This window comes from Diplotaxodon limnothrissa, linkage group LG15 (genome assembly GCF_057381915.1).
Source record: "Diplotaxodon limnothrissa isolate DT_005_m linkage group LG15, D_limnothrissa_male_GT1.1, whole genome shotgun sequence".
In the NCBI taxonomy this organism is placed as follows: Eukaryota; Metazoa; Chordata; class Actinopteri; order Cichliformes; family Cichlidae; genus Diplotaxodon; species Diplotaxodon limnothrissa.
Genome location: NC_140610.1, coordinates 16,174,722 through 16,188,970, shown reverse-complemented (window position 1 = coordinate 16,188,970; position 14,249 = coordinate 16,174,722). Strand labels below are relative to the sequence as shown.

Genomic DNA, 14,249 nt, shown 5'->3' with positions numbered 1-14,249 from the left:
ATTCATATTGTTATAAAGCCTTTTGCCTTCATTAAGTCTGTACATTACTCCTTGTAAACATGTTCCATATTTAAGATTCTGCACAGCGACGTGAAAGCCACGGTATCATAAAAACATATCAATTATCTAATTATGTCTAATAAATGTTCCCAAGATCTCCAGGATATGCATCAATGGGCCAATCACGGTAATGCAGGTACAAATAAATTACTTTCCAAAAAACATTCTGAAACTCAAACCAAGGGAACATATTTAGAGCAAATTGCTTGTCAAGAAGATAAATGCGACAGCAGAGAATGAGGGTGCTACTGTTTTTGTTTTTTTCAAGAACTTTTGTTGCGGTGTCCACACAATTACACGGACAGACACACACACACACGGAAAGAGTGCCAATTATAGAAACTGTGTGATGAGGTTTCTCATACTGAGCCCCATGCTACCTTTGCCTCTAATCCTTTGTTATTAATTATATCTTCAACAAACCTACACAGTTCTTGTGGTGTCAGCACCAAGTATCCATGGCAACAGCCAGTTGGTCCCAGCTCTCAGGGATGCACACACTTCTTCTGCCTGACAAAACCTTGCTTCGTTGCAAAGCTACTCCCCTGACAAGATGAATAACTCAACTATATGATCAAATTAAAAAAATATCTTCTGCCGAGTGAGCATCCCCCCCCCCCAAAAAAACCTCACATTGGCAGCGATGCTGGCAGTAATTCAAGCTCTACAAAAACAGAAAGAGGGACACAAAAAATCTGTAAAAATCTGCTAAGTGTACTTAGTGAAATTTATTTTACTCATATAAGTCACTTTATATTTAATCTTCACTATCTTTCATAGCCACATTTTTCACTTTTCCTGTTATAGTAACTCTAAAAATCCTTTACTCCACCTTAGCCTTGGCTTAATACAACATGACATGCTACTTACATTTTGTTCCATAAATGTAAATCGTTTTCTGTTTTTCAATGTTATCTTTATTCATTTATTTTAACATCTTTACTGGTTTCAAGGTCTCAGTGAGTAAGAGTGCACAGGTGGAAAAAGCTGTGTAAAGACTCATTTGGGTGATGAAGGCCTCAAATGATGCACGAGTTGAGGTTGAAGTTTAGAGTTACAAAGAATCATGTTCAGACATCTGTAACCATTTTCTTAAATCTACTTCTGACAAACAACCTGAGATTGCATTAAGTGATATTTGCATTACGCACCATAATCTTCGAGCCACCTGTTGCCATTCTGGGTGATATAAGAACCAGGTTTTGATAAAAGCACCAAATTTTGATATAAGAACTAGGTTTTGAGAAGAAGAAAAAGAAGAAAAATCGTGTGGAATCAGCTACAACGTATATATCATATATGTTTGCATGTACCTCCAAATCTAGTTATATCAGTCCATACACGGTATAGATTAAATTTATGTCCGCTCTTCTGTCTTCATTCATCATCATCATCATCATCATCAACTCACATCATCTAGCGGACTTAAACCTTGAAAATCATCTTTCCTTTTCCGTGTCGTCATTTTTCGCTGCAACCAATTTCAGAATTAATTACACCTTCCCACCACAGACGACCTTTTTTTAATGGCCTGACTGGCTTTTCGGCAGCGAGAGGGTTCACTGTCAGTGTGTATAAAATGTGTTCTTATTTCATATACCACATATTATCTCTGCAATCTCAGTCCAAGAATGGTAAACCTCAGATATTCTAATATATCTGAAGCTGCAGGATATAGTTCATTAACTTCTAATTAGATTTAATGTTCAGTGCGAACACGGTGATTTGCATTTCGCTGTTCTTTCTGTGCTTGGCAGTGATATTTTGATACCTGGAAATGTGCTGAAAGGGAACTTGGTATTCTAAAAGGAGGACTTATTGTAGGTTTGTACGGTTCAGCATTCTTATGATGGCATTGGTAGGATGATTTTAAGGCTTTTAATGGGCTTCTCTAAACTATGCGTGTGTTACTATATTTTTTCTCTATACAGCTGAGTCTATATGCAGGAAATGTAACGGCTAACCTAATCTAGTTAAGCTGGAGCGCCCCCTAGTGGTTCCCTCCGTCATGCACATCTAAGACGATTGAACATGGAAGGCAGAAATATTCTGTAGCGGCCCTTAACATATTTATTTTTGCAAGAAAGTGACTCCTTATGAAAAATTTTAAGGCTGTAAGTCAAACAGGTAACTGAAGATGTGCATTCAAGTGCTGTCGTAATAATCATGGATCAAGGATCAAGTCTGGGAAGAAAATGCCATAGCTTGCCTTAAAAATGATTTACCAAGATGGTAAAATAGAAAAATAGAAAAAAAAATGGTAAAAGAATAATAGGGTTATAGTCATCAATAAGAAGTCCTTATCTAAATCAGACTGGTATGATAGCGGTGTATGTTTTGTTGTTGATCTGCTTGATAAAAACGGAAACTTGCTATCTTATGAATAATTTAATGATAAGTGTAAAATAGACGTTTCATTTAATAATTATAATAAGGTTTGTAAAGCAGTACCCACACTATTGTTAAATCTTATCGTAAATACTTTAAAGTATTTACTAATAAGAACATGCTTACTATACAAAAGCCAACAAGCTTACGCTGGTTTTACTACAATGGACCACCAAAACCCAGAGCCAAATTCTGTGGAAACACATTTCCAGCTTCCACTCAAGAGGAAGCGCGGCCCGAATTATGTTGCACAGAATTGCAGAAGTGACGACAGCTGCTCTCCACCAAGGAAAAAAGGCCAGGACAAGCACCAGTGACACAGAACATCCAAAAAAGTTCTTTGTCAAGGTCTATCCAAGACCAAGTTGAGAAAATGGATGTTACGACCTCGAGCGATACCAAAAGCTCTGAAATCACACTGAAATACAACAAGAGGCCAGGACAAGCACCAGTGACACAGAGCAGCCAAAAAAGTTGTTCGCCAAGCACTATCCGACTCCTAGTTAAGAAAATGAACAATATGACCTTGAGTGGAACCTCTGAAAACACACCAAAAGACAACAAGAGGCCAGAAACAGTAGTGACACAGGGCGTCCAAAAAAGTCCCTGAGCCAGGACTATCCAACTCCCAGGTCAGAAAACAAACGACACGGCCTTCGGCTAAGGAAAATAAAGAAAAAAAATAAAATAAAAAAAACATCTCTTACTGCTCTGTTTATTTCTTTAAATGAACACTTGTACTTTTTTGTCATAGAAGAATAAGAATATTAATATGAATATGAACACCAAGGCGTTTCCAGGCCAGCCAAGAGATATAATCTCTCCAGCCTGACTTGGGTCTACCCCGGGGCCAAATGCCTCCATGGGCACCTTAACTCATCACTTTTGACGCAGAGAATGTATTTTATTGACTAATATTAGTAGGCTGAAGCCTTTTACTTCTACTTATTTCTGATTGGCTTTTACTATATATTAATATGCTTTTTTAAGGATCAAGACGTGGGTGTGTTTTTCCAGCTTCATTAACAGTTGTTTTTTCAGAGATCAGATGTCCTCACATCTTCAGCAGTAACGTTAATCCATATTACACAGAGTGCATGTTTTGTATGATAAATTTTACCCATACCCTGCAGAATGAGAGACAGAGCAGCCGGGCTATGTAAAAAGTGTAAGGGGGCGTGTTCACGGTCACGTCCAGTGGGTGTGTGGGCAGAGACGCTCCACCACGAGTTACTACTGAGCAGACTCTGGCTCCAAAAGTGGAACATGGCAGCTCCCACAAGCTGGATATTTTGGCTTCATTTTTGCACAATGGGAGGAAGTGCTGTCGTGTCGTTCATCTTTTATACAGTAATTGGTTAGGACCAATCAGCAATCTTCTCCTTAAGAAATTTCAAAAATATACAAAACAATATATATAACTTCATAAGTCGACAAAAATAAAATCCAGAAAAATCATGTAGCTTTTCAGATTCATGATTCTTTCGGTTGCATCATAAAGATGATTCAAGTTCAAGTTTATACACTTAACCTTAAGTTGAGGTCTTTCATGTCTCTTTAACAAAAAACAGAAACAAAATCCCTATTCAGAAATCTCTCTTCTATATGATGGTTTGTGTGTGTAAACGTGTATGCGTGTCTGTGTGTCCACACACAGCAAGCATTTGTTTGGCCTGCTGATATGGCGCCTCGAGCAAAAATCCTGGCCACGCCCCATCCCTTAAGATCCCGCTCCAAAGTCCTATTAACCTACAGATTTAGAAAGAAGACGCTGCATTGTTAACTCTGAGGGAGATGGAGAATGAGCCTATTTCCAAAAAAAGTGGAGTGTGTTCCTTTAAATACTATATATTGTTAAAAACTAAAGTGCACACGCACACACACCTTTTGAAATGTTTCCTTGACTTGTTTTGTATATGAAAATTTCTTTCAATTAAACAAAAAAGAAAAAAAAAGAAAAAGAAAGACTATCCCAGAGGCCCTGAATGTAAAGAGGAGCACTTACAGGTAAATAGCACCACCTAGCGGTGGACAAAAATACCTTTAAATGTAAAAGCTCTGCAACCAAAATCCTATTAAACTATAAATACCGAGGTATTATATACATAATGTGTCATTTTTTAAAGCAAATAACCTGTGTGCCAAAAATATGAAATATTAGTATAAACTGCAGTATTACACTAAGTGCCATTAATCTGTTTGTGTGTGAGTCAGTCAGGCCTTCTCAAAAGGCCTTGAGATAAATCAGAAGCATCCTGACATAAGGAAAGAAAAGAAAAAAGCAGCTCTGTAGCTCTTTTATAAAAAGATGTTGCTCTCACTAGGCAAACTCTGCCTAAACACAACAATCTGAGAGAATCTTTAGTATATTTTTATGTCAAATGAAGAAAAAAAGCAGGATAAAGTGCCTCCAAATAATTACAGTACGTGCAGTTAGGTACTACCCAACACTGTCAAAACACAACAACTGGGGTTTCATCGCATTCCTTTATTTATCTAACTACTCGCTGGTAGAAAAGTCAAATGGTGTAGACAAGCTATCATTGTGTTACCACAATGTGAGTACAAAAATGAAAAAGATTAAATATACCAGCATATAAAAACATGCGAGTGTATCTGTGCAACTTCTTCCTGACATTTAGTTATGCAGACCATTAAGGTACATATTTATGCAATATAAATTTCATAAATATCTGCAAACATATACAAAGGCATACGTAGATGTAGTCAGTCCATCCTAGAAAGTCTGGTTACAGCTTGTTGGCTGACACACAGACTCAGCGTAAACAGCCTACAGAACAAGATCAAGTTTTGTGGCACTTCAAAAATAAATGAGTACAGTAACACACAGAAACAGCATCAGCGCTCCTTGTAAGCTGAAGTTATTCTACCTCCTAAAATCCCTTTCAAAATATGAAATGGGTGAGGATTTTGCCAAACACCGAAAATAATGGAATTGGTGATCTGTACCAGTACTTTTATATGTATATATTTATATATGTATTTGCCAAAAACCTCACAGATAAAAGGGATAAACCTTTTTTATGAACATAATAAAAAAAAACAGCAGAAAACTTATTCTGCAGATCTTTCAAGTGGTAAGCACAAACGTTAAAACCAACCAAAAGGTTGCTTTTCCTCGACAGCAGTAAGTGAAAGTAAAGCACCTAGTGTAACTCTGGTGTGAAAATACATTCTCCTGTTCAGCAGTTATTCCCTCTCATGAGGAAAATGCTTATTGCCAATTCATGAGCAAAATCCTTTAAAAATTAGGATTCCTTTAATGGACATTTTTTTATGAATATAAATATTTAATCTGGAGCAAAAGTAGTGCGAGTGTAATATTATTTTTTTAACCTTTCTTAGGTTATTCCTTTTTTTTAGGCTGCTCGATGAGTTTTCCCTTGTGGTACTTTTGTCCGATTCCATAGGGGACGTGTGCGGATATGGTTCCCAGTTCCGTGGCCCCTTCAATATGGAACATCTGGTCGTCAAAGAAGATGTGCGGCCTGATCTTCTGAAGCAGGGGCCCTTTCGGAGCCCCCGCCAGGAAGAGAGCCTCGTCGATCTCCAGGCCCCAGCTGCGGAGGGTCTTCAAGACACGAGCTCCAGAGCTGGCAGCGCTGCGGGCCGTGACCAGGAAGGTTCGGATGGGGCAGTTCAAACGCTCGTTCTTGGCATAGAATTTTCTCTGGAGCTTTCCCAGGGCCTCCAGGAAACACTTTAATGGTCCCTGAAAGAGTCAAAGAATAAAAGTAAATTGAATTTAAAATGAGGACTGTGAAGATAAAAAGCTGTGTGTGATAGGTTAGATTTGAAGAAATCCACTGCAATGTGTTTGCTTTTATTTACATAGAGCCTCTCTTTTAAATCATCTTTCCATTCGATGGATGATTGCACTGGGTGGAGAACATCACAGTTACTGAAAAACTGCTACTACTTGTAATCTGGACGGATAATACAGATAGTATATACACAACCACAAGCACACACAAGGAAAATAAATGCTTCAGATGATGTGAAACATATTTACAAACTCACAAGGGGGTGCGTAAACCCCACAGATAATTCTCAGAGCGTAATATGCTCATATCAGCAGCTTGCACTGTAATTAATGAGGAATCTAGTGGGGTGCATTAGTATGCGGTGACAGCCAGTACTGTCTACTGATACCGAGTCAGCTTCTGAAACAACAGTTCACCATGACTGCACAGTGAAACTATCTACAAAAACAAAGAGCAAAACACTTGTTAAAAAGTGTGAATGGCTACACTTATAGTATTTGACTAGTGGCTCAGTCATGCAACAGTAAATACAGGACAACATCCTAATAACATAAGGATCATCAGCAGTTGCCCCGGTGATAGCATTGCTTTTTTGGGGGGATATGGCGTTCAATTACAAGTAGCATGGAACACTCTCAGCCTCTGGGTGACCACTTTTGATTGCAAGGTAATTGCACAGGTTGCAACCTGTCTCCAACATGTTGCAATGGATCTGAGTCAGTCTGCACAGATGGACAGAATATATATATCTGCAATAGGGGACGTAGCCATATTCCAACTTGTTGTATTTTGATTATGTTGCCACATCCTGCACCAACTAGGTCAGTATTTGTGGAGGGATTTTTGTTCTGTGAGGTTCTATCTAGACTCTAGATAGAACCTCACAGAACAAAAATCTAGAATCTAGATTCTAAATGTAAGCAGTTAATGTAAATTTCTGTGTATGTTGTTACACCACTATTGTCTTTGCAGTGGCAGTGCAAAGTCTTCAGGTGTCGCCTGGGCTGAAATGATCCCACATGGTGAGGTGTGGGTAAAGGCATGCCTGAGACAGGTTTGGAGGGGCATGGGCAAAGCCCATCTTCTATTTTATGTAAGCTATAACTATGCACTCTATGTGTGTCCTTAAACTTTTTGAAAATGCTCACTTCTTGTTTCCTGAAGAACAAAATAAAAAGGAAGAAAAAAATCATCAGCGATGTAGGAGAAGATGGAAACAACCATATGTTACCTGAGCGAGAGGTTTGTTCTCAAAATGTTTCTCGTGCTCAAAGAAAGTGTCCAGGCCATGCTGCTTCACGATGATCTCTGACTCGTCGGAGAAGAGAACAGCGTCACCATCAAACGCCACTCTCAACTGAGTGTTGCTTAGCTCCTGCTCTGTGTCCGGCGTGAACATTGTGGCAGCAGCAATTCCTGATGAAAGGTAAGCGAAGCAAGGATTAAAACCTCTAAACAGTATATAGTATGTACACAATAAATTGAGCCTATCAAGAGCCCTTAATTCACCTTGTTTTAAATAAATATCATGGTTAACACACAAGCTTATTCTGTGTTCATTTGAATGGTGGGCGGGCTGTAAATCTCATGCTGCCTTCAACCAGCTATTTCTTGCAGTTTAGTATGAAGTCGAGATTTCCCTCTGAAGCGTGAATGAGTCACAAAGTCAACATTGAGGCTTGTAAATATAAGAAGTACTTAAACATCTAGAAGGTGGTGAAGGAAGTCCAAGACTCTGCAAAGTACTGATTAAAATATTAGACCAACATCACTTACCTTCATCTATGGCCTGTATGACTTTGTCTGCACTTTTGGAGAGGTAAAGATTTGTCAGGTAGGCCTTCAGGTAACCAATAGGACTCTTCCCTCCTGTCATGCAGAATCTCTCTATGGTCAAATCTGAAGCAAGGAGAAAAAACAAGTAAGATGTGCAGAAAAAGAAAGACTTCCTCATTTTAGACGCGCAATTGCTAGACTTGATCCAACATCACACTCCACGCTCAGACCTCGGCGCAGCATACCATAGTGATTAATGCTGTTAATGAGGCGCACTCCCACTTGGGCATGGTTGTTGGTCATTAAGACGATATCAAACAGCTCCTCGTTGTCTGGATAGAGCTCCCTCAGTTGAGTGTTGACGTTCATCAGCGCCTTAAGAAGGCACAAGAAAACAAACCATGTTATACACCCAAAGCAAGGATATTGCATGAGTGCTCAACAGAAGTAACCACTATTCTTTTGGTTAAATCATACTTTTAAAGCAATGCATCATCCTTCAGCTGCTCCCTTTAGGCGTTGGCACAGTGGATCATTCACCTTCGTCTCACCCTATCCCTAGCCACCTCCTCTTTCACGCCAGCTCTTTCACACTGCATCCAGGAACCTTCTCTGAGGTCCTCCTCCTACCATTTTATTAGTGCCATCATCTCCAAATCATAGCAGGTATTACTACCATCTTGTAAACCCTCCCTTTCATTCTTGCTGCGATCCTTCTGTCTCAAATCACCCCTGACACTCGTCTCCACTCACTCCACCCTGCCTGCACTCTCCTGCACCTCTCTTGTGAACTGTCTGTTGATTTGGATGGTTCAGACACATCTACCTTCACTAACTCTCCTCCTTACAGCTTCACTCTTACACTTATTCACACACAGGTATTCTGTCTTGCTTCTACATACTTTCATTCCTCTTCTCTCCAGTGCATAACTCCGCCTCTCCAGACTCTCCTTGACCTGCTCCCTACTCCCACTACATCACAATGTCTGCAAACATCATAGTCCATGGAGACTCCTGGCTGACCTCTTCTGTCAACTTATCCATCACCAGCAGATCTCTAATGTAGTCCCACCCCCACCTTGAACCCATCTGACACCTACATCTAAAATACCCTCTAGGTAGAGTAGACTTTCGGGGCTGCATGCATATGAGAAATGACTATTAAAAAAGTCACATTTATTATTCCATGCTGTGGGCACTACCAGTATATTTTCATCCATGTGTTATTATCCGACAGTCAACTGTTGGAATAGAAAGTATATATGTATTAATGATGATAGGGCCCTTTGTATATTATTGCACAAAAACACACTGTGCTGATAATTTATTATGTAAAATGACTTCAACCTAATACATTAACCTTGCATTTAGTACCAAATTCATTAATGTTGTAATGCTCTGTGTTTGGACAGTTTGGCTGTTATGAATGGCAGGAGTGGCTATGGTACCAGCTGTGCCAGCAAAGTTGAAGCACTCATTATGAACCACAGGGACAGTGACTGTCAAACGAGAAAACCAGAAGTGTTTTAAAATAACTCTCTGTGAGACAATGAACCTGATAAACATGTGCAAACATCAGCTCTCAGCACCTATCAGGCTTTACAGGAATAACTTCTCAGTCTTCTTTGTTGAAAATGATTTGATTTCCTAGCTTGTACCATGTCATTGTAACAAGTAGTAAAACCGGTTTTAAAGCAATGAAGAAGTTAAATATTAAGCAATTGGTGCGGTGTTAGGTATTTCTCTTATTTTAGCCATGTTTGCTCTAGCAGTGACAACAGCCAAACACTTGCATTTACACCACCTCCTCTTAGGTGTAGGGATAGACATGCAGCCCCTTGTTAGCTATTACTGTTTATCAATAAGTATTCCCTGGCTTTAACTATGTGATCACAGACAGTTGTAATAGTGAATGAACACTTCTGAGGGGACACGCCCTGCACAGCAGGTTTGACAGTACAGGGGCCCAGGCCTACCTTGACGAAGGGAAAAGCAGGTCCTGGTTTTAGGGGCTCGTTTTCATGTTCCTGCTGGAAAGCGACATACTTCTCTAAGCCCTCTTCCTCAAAGATCTTCCTCTCGGCCTTCATGTTGAAGAGAGTGCGAGAGGAGACGGCGATGGTGACTGCATTCTTGGGTTTGGGCTGGGGGTGCATGAACAATGAGAAAAAAGAAATGCAAGACATGTTCAGGGGTTTGTTACCCAAACAACTCTTCGTGAAAGTATATAACACAGCAAACATGCTAACGAAAAGGAAAATAGCATTAAAACACTCACAGGTCTGGGTTTGTTAGATTTGAGGTTGTCGAAAGCAGCCTTAGCCGCTGCCCAGTCTTGTTCCTCGGCGCTCTCTTCACTCGACCCTTTATCATTGGGCTTAATTTCACTCATCTTTTCTTTTAGCTTATAAATGTCTATAAACAAAACTGTAATAAACCCGATTAAGGGAAGCCTGCCACAACTCCAAAACTTTGCGGAAATGTAAAGTAAGGGGAAGTCTAATGGGCGTGACTTCCCGTAGTGACGTCAGCAGTGTGGGGTAACGCTCTGTCAGTGTGCCCCAGGGTGGCTGTGGCTACAATGTAGCTTGCCATCACCAGTGTGTGAATGTGTGTGTGAATGGGTGGATGACTGGATATGTAAAGCGCTTTGGGGTCCTTAGGGACTAGTAAAGCGCTATATAAATACAGGCCATTTACCATTTACCATTTGATTGTTTGTTAACGACGAGGAGAAACTGATCTGGCGTTGTTTTCCTGCTATATTTTATTTTATTGAGCTCACAGGCAATATTAGATCCAGTTGCTGGACTCTTTTATTGCTTTCGTAACTGTCTTAATCATTCATGTCACAGATTCAACACAGTGCTAGAAACATTCTTCAGACATGTTCATACTGGCATGAAAGCCTTATGCGGTTGCTGCAAATTTGTCAGCTGCACATTCATGATGTGAATCTACGGGTCCAAAACACCCCGAAGGTGCACTGTTGGATTGAGATGTGGTGCGTGTGAAGGCCATTTGAGCGCAGTGAGACAGCATGCTGTCCTGCTGGAAGCAGCCATGAGAAGATGGGTACACTGTGGTCGTAAAGGGAAGGACATAGTCAGCAACAATACTTGGACAGGGTGTGGTGTATAGAGTTACATTTATCAACATGGAAAGTTTTAAGCTTAATCGTGAAGGCAGAGAAAGCCGAAGGCTCTGGCTCCCATTCCACTTTTAAATATTCTCGGAACCACTAGTAACCCACGTTACTTAACTTCACTCTCAGACGTATCACAACAGATACTGCTAAAATGTAAAACATATGTGTGCCGGTCCATCAACACACACATCACACATTTGTTGTTTTTATTCTTAAGATGAATTTTTCTTGAATGAAGACATTGATTTGGCACAAGTAAAAATATGGTTGATTATATTTATTGTTAGTTAAGAATAAGTTAAGCGAGGGTGAAAAAAGAAAAGAAAAAGGATGAAGAAGGGAGGGGAGAAAGAAAAAAATGGAGAGTGATGGAGAGGTGGAAGGAGAGGGGGAGGTAGAGGTTTGAGGAGATAAAAAGCGGTGGAGGAAGATGGGCTACGCCTTCTCATGATCAACTGAGGAAGCAGGAGGGTCCCTCCTCCAGAAGAAACAGAAGCATTTATCATTATCTTATCAATATCGGGTCTTAGGTATTTTTTATTCAACAATTACAATTTTTTGGAAAGAGAGTGCAATTGGACTGCAGTTAAACGCACAATATTTGCCCCAGAAATGAGGTGGAATAACTGGAATAATGTAGCATAACAGCAGACTTCTAAAGTGTAGGTTACTACAACTGGACAAATGAATGAAATCCAAATGAATGTTACCACGGAGAACAAAAATAACCAACCTACATCAATAATACAGTTATACTGCACATATTATTATTTGTAGCCTGTTTTATATAATTAAATATATACATATATATATATTGGGGCAGGGATAGCTCAGTAGGTAAAGTGGTCGCCCCATGATCGGAAGGTCGGCGGTTCGAACGGCTACCCTGAGGTACCCCTGAGCAAGGTACCGTCCCTACACACTGCTCCCCGGGCGCCTGCTTAGTGGGCTGCCCACTGCTTCACTGAGTGAATGGGTCAAATGCAGAGAAAAACAAGTAATTTCCCCATGGGGATCAATAAAGTATCCATTATTATTATTATATACATATAGAACTGTTACACAACCTCTCTCGCTCTCTCTGTGACACACACACACACACACACAAATGAATGACCGGCCGCCTCCATCACACCCCCACACCCCCCTACAGTTGGTAGAGTCCGGGACGGAACATCATGGCGATTGACGGTAGGTACTCGCTCTCAGGTGTCCTGCGGGACTCGTGGGAAACTTTGCACGGGGCTGAAGGAGGACGTCTTTCCATAATCTCACGCGGTATTCACCGAGTGTGTAATTTCTGGTCCAGTTTCTCTGTAACTCACGCGGCGAGTATACCGCAGTGCTCCGGGGGCGCGGGGCTGATGCTGAAGTGCGGACACCCGCACTGATGCAGGACCGCTGAGGTCTCATTATCTTCTCGGGATGTGCACGTGAAGTGATTCGCGAGTAAACCGAGACAAGCAGGCAGTCCCGGTGCTTTGATTTTAAACTAGGGATGTTTTTAGACGGCAGAAAAAGCGTCAGTTATGGGACACCTGTGAGCACGTAGCGATTAATTTGAATATTTTAACACAAAGTCTTAGCATGCCGCTGCTTAGCGTCACATGACTTTTTGTTTTTCTTCCGTTAAAGAACTATATAACTTGGCGGAAGAATAGGGTTGTAATATTTGAAGAACACTCCGCTGCTGTCAAACTTTATTTGATGGCTGCACGTGCTGTAGATACCTTCATAGCTAACATGTGCAGCGGATCTAACAGCCTTCATGCTGAGGGAAAAGTGTCTCCTACAGGCTTTAGTGAAAGTGACCGGGACACATCACCAGGCAGCGACAAAAAGTAGGCTCGTGCCTTGTCCCGTGCTGTCACGGATACGGGTCTTATTGTTTCACGGGCGCTTGTTCCTGCGCAGTGTCACTTGAGAGAGGTGGTGTGGTTTAATTAAAGATAGACAGCTCCAGAAGAATTTTAGTGTAATTTTTTTAAATTAGATGTTTTATTGCAAATTTTTAATGAAATTTGCAGCAGCTTGGCGTCACTGAGCAGGGGCGTGTACAGAAGGGTAGCAATGGGTGGCACTTGCCCCAAATTCCCATCCTGGGGACCTTTCCAGTAATGCCACTGGTCTAGAATAGCCATTCCTAAAGTCAAGAGTGCTGCGGCCCACTTAAAAACCAGCAAATCTGTGGGGCTCAACGAATCTTAAACCGTTACTCCATTCAAATATAAGAGAGGGTGATATGTTTCCTTGAAAATTTTATTCAAAATGCTGTTGTCTATAAATATTACCAGTTTTAATACTTTTCATATGAATAAATACATTTATATAAATTTGTAACTGTACATACTTGTGAGTAATTTCAAACTGAAGTTCTGTTATTACCACGGCCCACCTGCAGTACCTTCCCGGGGCACATTTTGGGAATCACTGGTCTTAAACCTTGATGTTAGAACATCATTGGATGAGGGTGTGGAGAGGTCCAGTGTTGAAATGTAAGGGCTTCACCACACCTACTATGCAGTGGCTGGCGAACAGAAGTTCAGAGATTCGCAGATTATACACAGGACTTGTTGAAACAGTTTGAAATACTGTGGAAAAAAACAATTTCTTTGCCTACTGTTTTGACTTCTTCTCCTTCTGTATCAGCACTGATGTGGAGGCATTGTTATATTAACTAATAGGTCGGTGTTAAGTGGCTTAACAAAAAAAGCAATTCAATGGAAATGGTCAGATATGAGAACTGGACTAAAAATGAGTGGAAAAACAGGCAGTTTCCATAGAAAGTCTCTGTAGGACCTTCAGAAAATATGGAGAAATATAACCTAAAGTCTGGCTCAGTGAAAGCAGAATATGAGTCACAACTGTACACAGACAGACAGTGACAACATTTACTTCTATTATTGTAAAAATCCATCTCTTTTTGAGCTTTTAAGGCAAGTACTTGTTGTACACTAAGAATTACTAAAGTTTGGTGAGAATAGACAACAGAGAATTTCTGCTAATGAATTAATAGAATGAATTGAGTCGCTCAAGGTCTGTCTGCTACCTCAGTCACAGTTTTCTCTTTGCTCTGGCACTAAAGTCAAGAC

General features: G+C 40.4%; 1 protein-coding gene across 1 annotated transcript; it reads right to left on the bottom strand.

Moving 5' to 3' along the window:
* Window positions 1–5,784: 5,784 nt before the first annotated feature.
* LOC146617315 (cytosolic 5'-nucleotidase 1A-like) lies at window positions 5,785–10,466 on the bottom strand. The gene is made up of 6 exons (XM_085372516.1): window positions 10,288–10,466; window positions 9,986–10,153; window positions 8,255–8,384; window positions 8,010–8,132; window positions 7,465–7,649; window positions 5,785–6,181 (listed from the first exon to the last, which is right to left on the bottom strand). Exons 1-6 carry the CDS (start codon window positions 10,399–10,401, stop codon window positions 5,816–5,818), a joined length of 1,086 nt encoding a protein of 361 aa, XP_085228642.1. The 5' UTR covers window positions 10,402–10,466; the 3' UTR covers window positions 5,785–5,815.
* Between the last annotated feature and the right edge of the window lie 3,783 nt (window positions 10,467–14,249).